At 35.9% G+C, this 16,678-nt stretch overlaps 1 protein-coding gene across 1 annotated transcript; it reads right to left on the bottom strand.

Annotated features, from left to right (window-relative positions):
• Positions 1-4,235: 4,235 nt before the first annotated feature.
• On the bottom strand, positions 4,236-16,340 carry MYOG (myogenin). Its single transcript, XM_075198170.1, has 3 exons — positions 15,792-16,340; positions 8,136-8,214; positions 4,236-5,877 (listed from the first exon to the last, which is right to left on the bottom strand). The coding sequence occupies exons 1-3, from the start codon at positions 16,296-16,298 to the stop codon at positions 5,756-5,758; spliced, it is 708 nt and encodes a 235-aa protein (XP_075054271.1). The 5' UTR covers positions 16,299-16,340; the 3' UTR covers positions 4,236-5,755.
• Positions 16,341-16,678: the final 338 nt, after the last annotated feature.

Here is a 16,678-nt window from a genome sequence, read left to right as displayed (position 1 = left end):
TTTGTGTCGTTGGGACTCTTACCACAACCCAAAATCACCACATTACTCCTAAAGTGCCAATAATTCATGTGGGCTTCTTTCCAATAGTTTATGCAATTCAGAAAGTAATGTTTTTAACATATTGCTTCTGTCACAGAATCAACATTTTTTTCTAATCCTTTTGTCAGATATCGTTTGTTTGTAAAGTAATGCGAAATGTGGATCCTCTTTTGATATTTCCCAGCCAACTCACTTTAAACTTGTTGTAAACAAGGAGAAAAGTGCATAAAAGCAAGAACAGAGTAAATCCATATTCTTTATTCTGTAAACAGATAATCTATTTAACAGGAGAATAGCACTTGTATATGGTGTTGTTATTATTGGCTAATCTCTTACTTACATAGAAATATAGGGCTTGATTCATTAAGGAATGTAAATGCCATATTTTGCACTAAATTGCTCTGCTCATGCCCAGAAACGAACTAAACGCTTAAGAACGCAAGTGTGTGCAATTCATATTCAAGAGCAAGAGACACTTACGACAGCCTACGATTTCATGGGCGAAAAGGTGAAGGGAATGGGTGTATGCATGTGTAAGGGGGTGCCAAGCTGTTTTACTGTCGTACCAAAGCTCCAGCGTGGAGCCAAAAGTGTTAGATTATTTTACTCCCTTGTCTTTATTTCAGCAATGGGGAATAACATGCTCCACTGACAAAATGTCCTGTACCTGTCACATTGACACCATTGATATTTAGAAAGCCATAACCTGTTAGCAGACTCCTGCTGCTACTCCACATGCTTAGGACTGGCTGATCCTTTCCATCTTATTATCACCCTGGGAGTACCAGCACCATATGTTTAAGAGTTAAGCTGGGTACACACTACACGTTTTTCAACCAATTATTGTGCCAATCACACGATAAATGACTGTTAGGTCCGATGTCGCATTACTGTATACTGTAACCATGTTATACCAAACCAAAGCATATTGTGTCGTTTTTATAAACTGATTAAAATCACGATCAACGATAGAATGATGTCGGGCAAATGTGGAAGTGTGTATACACTCACGGCCAGCAGTGTAGACAGATCTCTATAGAGTGAGCAGAGTCATGATCTTTTCAACAGATGGTTATGACGGTTATAATGTACAGATCTGAAGGTAAATAGAGAAGGTGTGTACATAGAAATCTGCATGCTCATCGGGACTTTCAGTAATTGGTAAAATCGTTAAAGAAATCACATCTGCAGTAATTTCCTGTAGTGTGCACCCAGCTTAACAGGAAACTTTCTAACTATCAGACAGTGCTAATAAAGCATCTATGGGGCAGATTCAATTACCGTTAGTACGATAATTTTAACACAGACTTCTGCTCACAGCTCAGGGAGCTGTGAGCAAAAATCAGCATTGAAATTACCATACCAACAGTAATAATGTGCATCAATTACCGTAATTGAATCTCCCCCTATGTGTGATGGGTGTTATTAAGGGCAGTGTGCAACTTAGGTATTGTTTTTCAGAATGTATAGAAAATCAATGCAGGACGTTCATTATCATACTAACAGAGGTCCCGGAGGCAGCTCCCCAAATAGAAGACTTTGCTATGGCAGGTAGACATAATACTGATAACTTTGGGAGAGGTTTCTTTGAATTTCGGGTTCTAGGCGTCCCAAAACCACTTTAGTTGCTTTGGAGCAGCTTTGTCAGCTCCGCCCCTTTACACACTCCAACAAAATAGATTGGAAATCTATCTCAAAACAAATTAAAGCTTGCCAAGCTAATCTGGGATACCTTCAACACAGATTGAGATGAAATCTGTGACACTATTTTTTAAATAAGGTTTCAATAAGTTCTGGAGATAAATTCTAGCACTTTCTTTATAGTAGGATGACTTAGGGTTACGAGCCCAAGTGAGAAAGTTTGGTCGAAATTATATGACAAGACCGTTTTTCCAGGAGAAATATATGAAATCTTATTAAATATTGCAGCCTCAATGAGTGAAGGATTATTGACTCAATGGGTCGGATGGGCAAACTTGTTGCAAAGAATCAAATCTGGAGTCAGCATCAGTTCTGACATTCTTGGAACCAGGGTGATAATTAGCAATTAAATGAAACTGGGAGCGATTAGTGATAATTGACTTGTCGTGGGCTCAAACTGTACGTGGATTAGTGATATTGTAGATCTTTATGATCTGTGTAAATGATAATTGTGTTGAAGCACACAAGATATGTGCAGGATGAACTGTCTAGGTATATATCCAATCTTTTTGTGTTGTGGACTTTGTAAATTACATTTGATGATATTATTGTTAGGAAGTACAGATTCCTTTTGTTCATCCTCCTACAGTTATACATGGTCATGGAGAATAGACTTTTACCAACAAAAAATAAACCAACTTCAGCAGGAGAAATAGATTTGCAGGCAAATTAATTTTCCGAATTCTTCTTAAAGAGATAAAGAGATAGATATAGAGTATCTGAAAGAATGATAATTTTAGAAGATGATGAATAGATTGGAGAGCTGTCAACACTGCACAGGATAGCCTTTCCAGGATCAGCTCTGCCTTGCCGTTTTATCATTTTCTGGGACGCTGGCTGACAAGTGGCACATAGTGCCGCAATACATGTCAAGACACCACTTCCTTTTTTCTCCAGAGAGATTAATTCATTTATTCTGCATAGGTTCCTTTACTGATTCAACCAGTGGTCTCTGCAAGTTTGAAACCAAATGAGACGACTGCTGTTGCCATATAAATTCTTACAAATCTGGTGAGCTGGCAACCATTTAAATGTATCCAATACACAAAGATAATATAATAAAAATGATAAATTGATTAACGTGAGTTAATCTGGGGAACAGGTGTGAATAAATGTCCAGGACAAAGAACGCAAGAGGTGGTGCATATATAAATATTAGTTAAATATTAAAACTAATAACAATCTCTGACTGATACACTTTTGATACAATTACAAAAAATACAACTGGACACCAGCAGTGAACAGTCCTACATATATTTATCAATTATATTATTACAGATTTATTTTGGGGAATTTCTCACCTAAATAATTGGGAAGCCAGAACTAATTGACTTCCAAGAAACCGTTAATATATAAGAATTTGTCATGGGGGATTTACTGGCTATATTTTGAGGTAGTTTAATAGCACATTTTTTACTTTTGTGATCTACAGTTATGACATTTCTACATTATCTACTGCTCTTGACTGAAAGGTCAGACTATTTAGGATTAATAAGCAATAAGCTATTCTTATCTTAGAATTTTTGATAAACTTGATGTAATGCTAAGCTCACTTTGGTAAGATTGTTTTATATTTAAACTACCGGCAGGATAGACGGAGGCAAATGTCCCTTTAAGCTCTTTATTTTTGGCATGTTGGAGGAAGCCAAAACTCCTTCAAGAAGCAGCTTTTTCACCCTCATTTGCTTTAGATTAATGATTGTAGCGCATAAACCTTTAATTTTTCATTGTAATTTCAATATGTTTCCTATTTTAAATATAATCAATTTTTTTGCTTATTACATAGTTTTTAGCTTATTACATAGTTTTTTCTTCGTGTCACTGTGCCAACACACATAACATAACACATTGCCTAGGTGCCTGGACTTGAAAGCCACGTCAAGCTATTCGTATATTCTATGCTTTCTCCCTGGCTCGTTTATTCTGTCTTACAGCTCTGTTGCTTTGAGATACAATAAACCTGTGTTTAGAAGTTGTCCTGGTAAATGATTTAAATAAATACTTACTGCACATTATGTAATCAAACAAAATCTTTATTTTAAAAAAACATACAAATAAGTTAGCAAAAATAAAAAAAGATGGCAAACCCACACATTTAATAAAAAAAACTTTTGTCAAATCATATTACAGTTAAATTGGTCAAACAATATTGCAATTAATAATAGAAAAACATTGGCCCCTCCGGACAATTTAAAAAAAACTTTTATTTCTACAAAAAACACGCCCCTTTAAAAAAACATGGCTATGAAAATATATTACAAAACACTCTTATACCAAAAGATGGAATTCATCAGAAGTTGTTTAAATGTCTAAAAAGCATAATTTTTTATTTTCTTGATGGTTTATTTATAATGTTTTAATTTAATAATAATAATAAATATGACCTGGATTAAACATTAAATAAAGTGATCTCTTTTTATTTTAAATTAATTAATTAGGTGTAATTATATTTAGTTTAATAATTTAATTAAATAATTTTGCCTTGCTAAGGCACGTTAAAGGTCAGTTAATTAAATATGGCACATAAAGGATAATCATTCATTCATAAAGGAATAATTGATCATCATATATCAGTAACTGTTCTTTTAATTTAAAACAAAGTTGTCCAACCCACATCACTAGAAGGTATTTAAAGGCACTGAAACATTTTCAAGGTACTGTTAGAAAAAGCTTTAATAGTGATGCAGTTGATTTTCTAACAAAATTGTAAAACACTCTGTGTACCATTTAAGTGAAAGGCTTTGCTTTGTCTGAAAAAAAAAAATAACTTAAAAAAAATGTAAAACTGAAGTTTCTGGGCAGTGTTTCTGATATGTGTACAATAAGTGCAGATTACAGAGCTAGTCATTTGTAAAGATAAATGTACGTTGCATTATACTGTAAATAAGTAGTTAGACATATAATTCGCTTCTCTCTCTGTCTCTCACTTGTTCTTGATTTCTTATCATCCCTGTACTTTGTCTCTTTTCACATTAGTGCACGTGAATTAGTATGGTGTTTTTTCTTATGGGACTTTGTGTATCTTTTATTGTATGTTTGGATATAGAGTAAATAAAGGACTCCAAAACTACACTCTAGAATTTGGGAGTCAGTAGAAATAACTAACAAATTTCATCTAGAAGGAGCAGCGGCAAGGGTCTAAGTGTCATTAATGAATTTATTCACGGCCCTCTAATTAAAATAAATGTATATCTGTAGAGTTTATTTTATAGCCCCACAAATGTACAGTACACACCACTCTAAACAAAATTAAGCTACAGACAAGGGACAAGTGCAGACTATATTGACATTTGTGCAGTAATAACAAACTGTAACTAAATGAGAGTTCCCTGCCCCTAAATGAATGACTATAAAAGTACCAGTCATTGGCCAGTGAAGTGTCCTACTAAAGGAGGAGTGACAATCTCCCATTATATCATAAGTAGGATTTCAGGAAGACGGACACAGTAATCCTGGTAGTTTATGACCAAAAGCCTTATTATTTTATATTTCTAACCTTAAGGACTGGGTTGGACAAACCAAATTTAGAAACTATATTTATATTGGTTAAATTGTATCATTTTAAAAGTCTCTCACTAAGCCACTAAATACTCTGTACCCGCCAAACTGAATGGGGGAGATTCAACTTGGCTCAAAGTGGAACGTCCATGGTGCCGATGTTATGTTAGAAATCTCCGCTCCTATTTTCTCACACTCTATAGAGTTGTGCAGAAAATTGAGTGGGGATTCCTACCGTAATGGCTGGAAATAGGCAGAGCTGAACATGGAGGCGATGTCCGGCTGCTCCTCGCACCGAATTGAATCTGCCCCAATGAGTTTTAATTTTCTTTTATTTCTAAGCCATCTTATCAGACAACTGTACTACAAGAATATTAGTCCACAATATCATACTCCCGATGTTCTATTAGCTTACAGGAGGTTTACAACAATATCTGCATTGATTGTTTAAGTTACATTGTTAGCAAGGTTGAAAAAAGACACTGGTGTTTCAAGTTCAACCTTTCATACGTTTGAATTAGTTTCCAATATGCTGCTCAGGATAGTTTATAGACACGTCTCCAGATGTAATGCTGTCGACAATCGAAGACAGTGACGTCATGTCACGTTGCTCGGAAGAATCATCACTTAGAAGATGTTCTAAAAGAGAGAACAAAAGAATGAGGAGGCCAGCAATTCACAAACATACCTACACCCCACTTCCGACCAGTATTGTTTTACAGGCGCCTGTATGTATTCCACCTAACCTAGCCCATGCTCCTGCATATATTTATATATTTTTGAATTGTTTTCTTCTCTCCAGATGATTTTGCTATTTAAATATCCCAGATGACAACCTTCCCTGTTGTTTGAATTTTGAGCACCACCAACAGCACAATGAGCCCTGTTATCGCAATTGTCAGATTAAGATGTTTGTGACAGTTTGCTTATGGTTACGGGACCTAATAAATTAGTTTTTGGTTAAATAGTGTGACTTGTCCAGCAGGTCAGCAATGATGGTCACTGTAAGATTTAAAGCTCCAAGAAAGTTACCCTCTACAGGAAATTGTTATGAGTATATTCTAGTTATATTTTGTAATGACAAAAGGGGAGGCCAGATATCATAGGGCTATTTATTTTTTAAAGGTAATGCATAAACACCTATAAAAGCTGATGCATTTTCTACATGAAGCTGGCACTTTAATAAATTACATGTCCTCATGTTGGGTCACAGTGTTCAAACACACAGCTGACTCCTTATTAGTCTTTTGTGCTTTGGCTGGCACTTTGTATTAGTGTGCATTACTGCAAGTATGACCTTCACAATTCATTTATTGGGGGCATGTGATTTTTTAAACAGCGCATATAATTTGCAATGCACAAGCTGAGGGCCTGAAGGGATTTCTGTTCTTATTTAATCCATTAACATAAAGTACACATTTTTGACCTTTGCTGGAAAAAAACAATTCATTTACACTTTGCTTTCTAATGCAGATTTATTCACATCTGCTGTGCATACATTTTATTCTTATTGATTTTTTTCTTTAATTATTTCATCTGTCACAAACGACTTTTCTCCACTTTAAATAACGCTTGTACTGAATCTCCTTCCTTCCCAATAATAGTACTTTAATGAGACTACCCTGGGACTCACAGTACCAGCTCTGTTTAGTAGGGTCCTATTGATCACATATAGCTGGAACCTCTGCCGATCACTTACAGGGGTCTTTCTATGGTGGTTCAGGTCTATCACAGCAGCTCTCACTTAGAGTCACTGCACTGGATTTCACCTGCTACAGAGAAAGTTGAGCGGCAGATGCAGTGGCTATATGTGAGTGCTGGGACACTGCTATTTATTGTAGACTGAGTACTCCAAGTCTTATTATTGGGAAGACAGGCTATTAAGTACATAGATTATTTAAAGTGGAAAACCCCTTAAATATTTATTCATAGTTACTTCAAATACTATGGAAAGTAGGAATTGTCTGTGTAATTTAAAACATTATTGAGACTATTTTGCCTAAATGTGATTGCAGTAACCTATTTATCCAAAATGTGTCTCTTTAATAGAATGTATTACCCATTGGACATATTATGTTTCACTGCTCTCAATATCCAAATTATGTATTATGTAAATCAAATATTGCTCAAACCATATTTAATTATAATGTCATGTTTTTGTCAAATATATATTTTTATTTTTATGTTGATTTTATGATTTAAGTTTTTTTTTAATTAAATAAATTAAAGGATTTTATGTTTAATTAAGTTTTGCTGGCCCCATTTTTATTTGCCTTTTGGCAATTTTTCTGCTTAACATACCCCTGGTCCTAGATGACCGGAGCTGTGCTAGAGAAACAATGGGGCTACGTCCTCTAGGCATTTCACCCTTTTGCCCTTATTGACTTTGTAACAGTCTAGACAGTGCACAAAAATAATATTCAGGAACATTGTGAAATGTGGTCTGGTTATAAAGTTCTAAAACACCTGCTTCAGTTATCTTAATTACTTAATCTGTAACTGTTTCTTGTTTTCACTCATCAATATGTGACATAATGGAGAGAGTTCAACCTATACATACAGAGAGACTATACCTAATGCTTTTCAGGACAAATGGGACTTTCTTTTGGTAGCACATTAAAATAAATATCTTTTAGTTTCCCAAAAGCCACTATGATCCACTTAATGTAAACCTGGAAAACTACCCAAGTACACCTGAGTATAGGGATACCAAATATTTATTTTCTCAATACTGAATTCTGCAGTTATTGGGCCTATAAATCTTTAGATCTTATTTTTATTTTTATTTTTGTTTAAATCATTATTCTAGTTCCTGAGTCTACTTTACAATTGTTTAAAAGTTAGACATTTTCAGGTCACTATTGACTTTTGCAAAACCACATGATCATTTCACTTACCACTTTGATTGCCACTAAAGTCAGACTCATTCCATTCTGGGCTGCAAGACGAGGAATTTGATCCACACTCACTTGATACCTAGAAGAATAAAGAATATGACATCAAGAGAAAACTGAAATTAAACTGATTTTTATTTTAAAACTGTATAGACGGGAAGTAAGTAAATAAAGATGCATAGGAACATATTACACTGCTTTTGGTATATGCAATAATAATATGTGCAATGTCTCACTCTATCTGATCAATACAGGTATAGAGGATCTCTTATCCAGAAACCCGTTATACATAAAATTCTGAATTCCAGAAAAATAGTAAGAATTGCTATTCTTAAGAAATGATGTCATATAAATGTATATGGACAATATCATGGAGCGTTTGTTTCTACAGACACTGTGAGGAGCCCTGCTAAACAACTTAATAAGAAGGGGCATGTCAGGTGCCGTGCAGGAAAATACAGGGGTAATCCTTCAATGTGATTGAGCAGGTATTAGGAATGGTGCTCAATCATTTTTTCTTCTCATTAATCATGATTTCTTACTGCAATGATAAGAAACTATTTAACGTGTCTATTTATTCAAATGTATTTATTTAAATATATTAAAACTCTTCGGCCAGGACAGTGGCTTCGATAGGATCCTGTCTCGGCAAATAGCCTGTAGTAATGTCACTTTACCTACAATTGCTTATGGGCTTTTGTACACTTTGAGCTATAAAGGAGGAGAGGACCAGAAGCTTGCTGGAGAGGGATGTGAAGATCCCTCTCCTGCGATGATCTGCCATGGGATAGAACGGCTATAGCCATCTTCAGTTGACGTTAGCTGTCAGGGTCAATCTCCAAATTTTGAAGCTTGATAAAAAGGGCATTTTGGCTTTCTCCATAGACACTTATCGGGACTGCATCTGTGATCGAAGATGCTGGGAACAGGGGAGGATTGGCAAATTTTACCCCAGGAGTCAAGACTTCACTCAGCAGCCTATTAGGAACAGTTTAAAGGAAAAAAATGCAGGTGGCCCTGTGACCCAGCCCAAAGTAGCCCACTAAGGGACTGGCCCGGGAGGCAGATGCCCCCCCAGCCCAATCTGCCCCTGGTGGAGACTGCAGCAGATATCAGAAATCAGATATCTTCTAATAATAAATAAGTATGTTACTTTATGATGTGGTAAACTGCAGCTTTCAGGGAATTTATCAGGAAAAAACCTATTTGGAAGCTCGTAAATAGACCCCATAGTTCAAAGGATCCTGAATAACCATGTAGCACAAGACATAAGAACCTGTAGGTAAAGTGATCACGATTGTGATCACTGAAATGGCCATTGATTTGGACACTGTTTGCAAACTTTTAAGGAAAGGGAAGATCTGGAGAATGTTACCCCCTACTACCTACCTAGGCCAGCTCTTACATGCACCACTGTACATAACAGCACAATATTTAATAAATCAACCCAACTTTATTTTATATATCACAGGGGGCAAATGTTCTGTGTAGAATGGTGGCATAGTTCAATTGATTGAGCAGGTGCAAATATTTATGGCTGAATTACAGAATTCTCATGAACCTTACTCCTATACATAAATACCATCCTATGGGCTTCAGGTGCTGCCTATGTACCTATCTACTTATTAAATATGTGTTGGAAGAGGGGACTGATGTCTTCCACATTAAGGTAGTTAAATATATATATACACCCTTGCACTTGCAATGGAGACTTGCTAGAAGCTGGTTGGTTCCAGACCAGCCTCCACTGTACTTTATGCTCCCCAATACAAATCCACCACCAGGTCACTGACTGACCCATCTCCCTGCCTCTAAAGCCTTGGCTGAAGGTTGGTCTGCGTCCCCCTTCCCCATTGGCTGCCTCTTCCTTCACCACCAAGGCCACAAGCAGAAGGAAAAACATTGCAAATAAACTCAAATAGATACAACATTGTTAACTCAAAGATATCCCCTAGTACAATAAGTACAATAAAACAGACCTCACCAGGAGTAACAAGAGAAAAAGCTGGTGTTACTGTCAGCACTCAGACCCTTGTTGAAGGTGAATCTAACAGCAGACAATGGAGATACTATATAAATGAAACAATTACACTGCGGCCAATTTGTATATCCATCAGGCTGTGATACATACTGCATTTTGCAATAGAGGTAAGTATGCAAGAGGGAGATATTTTTATCTAATTGTAATGAGAAAATTAAGCTCCAATACTATCAGCATCCCCAAGATTTGCTTATTTATAGGGTACCAAAGATAGTAATCATCTATATATACATATACATATCATCTATATATGTGACAAACATGAACATATAACAGATGCATGAAACATAATAACAGATGCGTGAATAAAATGAATCGTATTAAAACAAACATGGATAATCATGTCCTATCAATCATAGCTAGCATGAATAGAGGTACGAATTCCATGCATGTAGGTAGATAAGCAGCAAAAACTATAGCATGACAAGACATGATATAACAGATGTATACGGTAGACGTGAGATGTAAGATAGAGAGGACCCTGCCATGAGAACACTCTAGAGGGAGGGAGTAATGAAGGACAGTAGGCACAAAAAGATATGTGTAGGGTGATGTAATAAGAGTGGAAGAGAGTTGAAGTTCTGAGACAAAGAGGTCAAACTAGGGTGTATTTCATGACAATGTCAGAGATGTAAGCAGGGAAAGTGTTAGTGAGGGCTCTTGAGAAAGATCGAACGATTGAAAAGCATTGAATGCTGGGGTACACATTTAGTCCGGTACAACTCTCTTCCTGTGGTAAGCATCAGTGGAGCAAGCTAGCTCTCCGCTTGAACTGTTTTACATGTTGTTTACCATCTGCCTTAGTGTAAGAGTCCAACTTAGACGTGATGTGCTGAGATTTGTAGCAGAAGATTTTATGTATTTTTTTATAGAAATAAGTAATTTTTATTTTAAGAAGATAATGCACTATGGGTGCTTGTTATTTTCATATCTATGGATCCTTGCTAACCAGTTAAATGCATTAAGACTGAGGAGTTCTACAATATGTTCCACACTACAGGCTTATGATTTGAGATTACTCTCGTAAGTGTGCACTCTTAAGGGTGAATTTTGGAAATTTTGAGAACTTTCACGGGGAGATGTGAGGTGATGCATGCTAAGAAATTACCAGTATCATAAGCATTAGTCGCATTTTTAACCATCATCATCATCGTCATCATTTATTTATATAGCGCCACTAATTGCGCAGTGCTGTACAGAGAACTCATTCACATCAGTGCCTGCCCCATTGGAGCTTACAGTCTAAATTCCCTAATATAGACACAGACTCACAGACAGAGAGGGAGATAGACACACACAGACTAGGGTCAATTTTTGATAGCAACCAATTAACCTACCAGTATGTTTTTGGAGTGTGGGAGGAAACCGGAGCACCCGGAGGAAACCCACGCAAACACAGGAAGAACATACAAACTCCACACATATAAGGCCATGGTCAGGAATTGAACTCATGACCCCAGTGCTGTGAGGCAGAAGGGCTAACCAATAGGCCACTGTGCTGCCCAACCATCTGCACTATGATGTTTTTCTTGTGATCTCTTCTCTTCCCTTACGTATAACATCACGTGAATACAAGAGAAAGAAAGAGTGACTCTCTGTCATCTATTGTTGTCATCATCGGCATATGTCGATTTATTTTTTTGGGTGATTGGATTGTCCTCTTCAGTGATTTGAAGTGATAGAAGAAGTTGCTTCTTCGATAGACTCTATAGAGACTATATATGAATCATGAGGTGTTTGTTGTTTAACCACACGTGTTTATATTATTTACACTAGCGCCATGCCTATATTTATGTTGATTTGTAGGGCAAGCAGTTTGAACTGAATTTTTGAGCCAATGAAGAGACTTACAAAGTCGGGCAACAGAAGAGGAGTGGCAGGATAGGTAGATTAGTCTATCTGCAGCATTCAGGATAGATTGAAGCGGTAAATGCTGTGCAATACCCTGGTTTCACTCCAAATTAGACTTATGTGCTTTTGCACACATATAACTAATGTAGATGCAGCACTGTCTCCTTCGGAAAGGAGGATGTCAGGGATGACAAAATGATTATTATTATTTTTTGTTATTATTATTATTATTATTATTAGTAATAATAATAATCCCTGTGTTAACACTCTCGCTCACAGCATAGGGCACATAAAAGTCCAACACATTAATAAAATGTTTTCATTTCATAACACTTTACTAAGTGATGAATAGGTAAATGTGTTGTCACATAGATCAATTATTGGTAATACATCTGCATTTTACAAGTAGTTTTAGAATGCTTTCTCTGCATGTAATGCACCTGTGTAATGTAAATTGTAGACTGTACACAGAGCAGAGAGGTGGGGGTTAAGAGAGCACCATTTGCAACCTTTGGCTTTGGTATTAAAGGACCTTGTCCATAAATAATATTTGTATTTGTGCTGCCAAGAAACACAGGGTGTGGCCAAATTACAGTGCCATAATGTTCCCCCATCCAGGGTGCTACTATGAAACCCACCAACCTACCTTTAGGACCCATTACCGAGCTTGTCATTTTGTCTTACTAGTGACTGGTCTTCTAGACTTATGTTGCATTTTAACAAAACATAAAACAAATTAAGAAATAATTCTATTATTACAGTTAAACTAGATTACTAAAACAGTCCTTATTGTTAGAGAATACATATTCTCTAGAGCTTGATTTTAAGTATCATTGATTCATCCATCCAATCATTTATTTGTTCATCTGTTCTTGAGAAATGGAGTTGTTCTGCAGAGAGCCATTTCTCCCCAAAGCTGCATAAAGTAACATGAGTGGTATATGGCTTGCTTTGCCAAAGTAAATTCAGTATAATCCATAGACGCCAATGGAATAGTGCCCTAGAGGTTATTTAGCTCATTTACAATGAGCTAAATAAATGACAGCTAGAATCTGATTGGCTGCTATAGGCAACATCTCCACTTTTTCCAACCCGCAGTTTAGTAAATCTAGCCCCTAGTGTCTCCACTGCCACAACAAATGGTAGGATCCTTTAGTATACTCGCTTGACTTTTATCAAGAATAATCTATTGAACAAAGCCTACTAATTCTGAATAAACTTTTTTTTATTGTATCATGGAAACTCATATATATTTTACAGTAATGCATTCATTTTAAAATAAGTACAGTGGATAACGTCCCAGTATACTGGGCTGGTATGTTTGTGATCTTTACATATAAGTATTTGCATTTAATTTAAAATAATACATTTATAAACAATACACCGCAATTCACAAATGATTGTACTTGCTAAAGCCATTTGTTTGTCTTTTATTTTCATTTAAATTAAATTGATGTAGATTTTACCATCATTGCAACTGGTGCACTTCAATAATAATATGGAAATTGAATAAAAATAGAGAAAGGATTATTGCAGATAACCTTGTAAATGAAAAACATTTATTACAGCACACATGAATATAGTAAATATGTGCTCAAACAGGCTGAGTAGATGGACAGACACGTAAAGGTAAACTAATACGGCAAAAGCTGGAGACTGCAGTTCAACTCATTGAATAGACAAACATGAGTCGGATAATTCATACAACCACACACTGCCTGTTACTGTCACTCGTCAAGTTATGTATGAGCAGGTATATTGTTCTATTCATCTGCAGTAAAAACATATGGGAATAACTTAAAAGGTGATTTATTAAAGATATACTTTTACTGCAGCTTCACAGGTCTGTATTTGCTTCCTTGCCTTCTTGGATGTTGGATGCAAACGCAGATCCACCAAACTGCGGTAAAATCTGCCCCTTTAGTGAATCGCCCTTTTGTCTTTGTTCTGCCATAACACCCAGTGCCCAAATTATGTCTGAAAGTACAGTTGAATGTTTCCTTGACATCATTACCAGGCAGTATGACACAGGAGTGCCTTAAAAGGAACACTTTACAAAATATATACCATTTTCAAAACATGAATCTCTTCTGCATAATCTCCATTATAATGACACAGTTCTGTTATTCTGCAAATTAAGTTTAAATTATAATTGGGCTTAATTTATACCCGCATAGCAGAATCTAGTAAAGTGAGTGATATATTGTGTATCATAATTGAGCTATTACAATTTGGTTTCCTAGTGCCTTATGAGCCCTGGTGTTCCCTACCCTGCCCTATGCTGTCTATTCAGTGTCAAACTAACCAGCCACTCATTTTCTAGTGACCATATGGCCCTTATTAGTTCAGGAGGTTATGAGGTCATGCTGAAGAGCAAGCAGCATTGACATATCTAAGTAGTTCAAGAGTTGTTCAGATGTAGAATGGAGGAAAGCAACTTAATGACAGTAATGTGTTTAACATGCTTGTCATCAGTGACATGTGACAGCCTCAGTCCCATAGGCTGTCTTCTTAGTTTCTAAATAGTTGAATGAAACTGTGAAAAGTTTAACATTGTGAAACTTTTACTGTTCTACAAGATTGTTATTATTATTTTTATTATTATTATTATTATTATTATTATTATTATTATTATTATTATTATTATCATCATCTTTGATTTACCTAGCACCAACATATTACTGAATATAATCAGCTTTATGAAATGTGAGATAACCATTAAATGTTACACATAGGGGCACATTCAATTGACGGCGGGATTGCCGAAAATCCCACGCTCCAAAAATATTACTGTTAATACTGTAATATCTCGCTGGATTTCAGCTCGCAGCTCCCTGAGCTGCGAGCTGAAATACAGAGAGTAAATTACCGTATTAACGGTTTTCCCACGCAGGATTACCGTAATAATGGTAATATTTTTGGAGCGCGGGATTTTTGGCGATCCCACCGTCAATTCAATATGCCCCATGTACTGTATGATCATGTCAGTATAAAATATCAATGCTGTATTTATTAATAAATACTTTTTTATATCTAGCATATTTTAGATAATAATAAAAAGCTCTATATCATTATATGTTTTTATAGTATTAGTTAATAATGTTTTTTGACACTCAATAATTGCTTGATTATTATGCATTCCGTTTTTTCAAGTACATGTGAAATTTTGTAACTTTGTAGTAGCAATTATATTTCATTTACTATCTAATTCTGAAACAATAAAAGTACATACAGTCTTGGTTCCATTCTTTAGCAACACTCTCATCAAGAAAATAATTTATTAAAAAAAAATCCCTGTTGGTGTATTTTTTGGTGTATTTTTCTACAATAATGATATATTACTGACAGTAAACATAACCCTAATTATAAAGTCACAGTGAGTTCTTGTCCTGAATCAACTGCATTGTTATGCTGGGGACAGAGATTATCTTGGTCAAGGTCACAATGTAGAAACAGACAGAAGCATCATTCTCTTTCAAGATAGGTATATATTTATACACATATTTAAGGAACGTGTGCTACACACACATCACATGTTTGTGAACTCTTGGCAAGTTAGAAAGCTTTTACTAAAAAGAAATTTTTTTTAAAAAATGAAAATATAGTGTTTATGTTACAAGATATTAGACTCAATACATGTATTATGTACACATGCACATCATTTGTCATTTAAGCTGTTATTAGTTATGGTAATGGACTGTCTATATTAAAACAGATCTGCTAGGATTCCAGAAAATTACAAATTGTCCATAAACATAGTAACTTACCACCCGCTGAGATCCATTGCTAATGTACAGCAAGTCTCTTTGGTCCCTCTCCTGCTGGTTAAGAGAAGCCAGCAGAGCTTGCAGTCGCTCTATGTACTGAATGGCGCTCCTCAAGATCTCAACTTTAGGAAGTCTCTGATTAGGGTTTAACAAAGTACTTCTTTTCAGGGCTTCAAAAGCTTCATTCACTTTCTTTAACCTGCGTTTCTCCCTCAGAGTAGCTGCCCGTCTTCTATCTAAAGACACTGTCTTCCGTTTGCACATCTTGCAGGCCCATGGCAAGCACTGACCAGGACAATGTTCTTGCTGGCTTACGCCTGGATGGGGTGAGACCTTCTCTTCAATACCTGACCCCTGCAGTAGAACCCCATCAGTACAAATTCCCATTGACCCACGATCTTGAAATCCAGTTTGTTCATATGTGGGAAGCCGTGCAGAAAAATAATTTTCATTGTCATAAAATCTTTGGTCTTGAAAGAAATAAGGACTGGTTTCAAAGAGTTCCATACTTTAAAACTCTTAAGATGTGTTTCTCTTCAACAACTACACAGCAACTGCACTTCTCTACTTCACACCAACTGTTTGATGCCATTTAAACCCTCTGCCCAGCATTAAATCACACAGATAAATATAGAAAATGTTCACGTAATTTGATCCGCTTTTTAGCTGTTGCCTGACATCAAAACTTTTTACGTCTGAATAGACGGGATTCTCCCTAGAGCATTCAGCTTTAAAAAAAAAAATACAAAAGAAAGCATTCCCTTTTTTAAATTCTAAATATCACTGTCCCATAGTGAGAGAGAGATAGATAGATAGATAGATAGATAGATAGATAGCTATATAAAAAGAAAATGTATTGAGGTCAACAGATTGGGAGAAGTAGAGAT

Source organism: Mixophyes fleayi, chromosome 2, assembly GCF_038048845.1.
Source record: "Mixophyes fleayi isolate aMixFle1 chromosome 2, aMixFle1.hap1, whole genome shotgun sequence".
In the NCBI taxonomy this organism is placed as follows: Eukaryota; Metazoa; Chordata; class Amphibia; order Anura; family Limnodynastidae; genus Mixophyes; species Mixophyes fleayi.
Note: the sequence above shows the minus strand (reverse complement) of the source record. Positions and strands in the feature narration are given on the sequence as shown.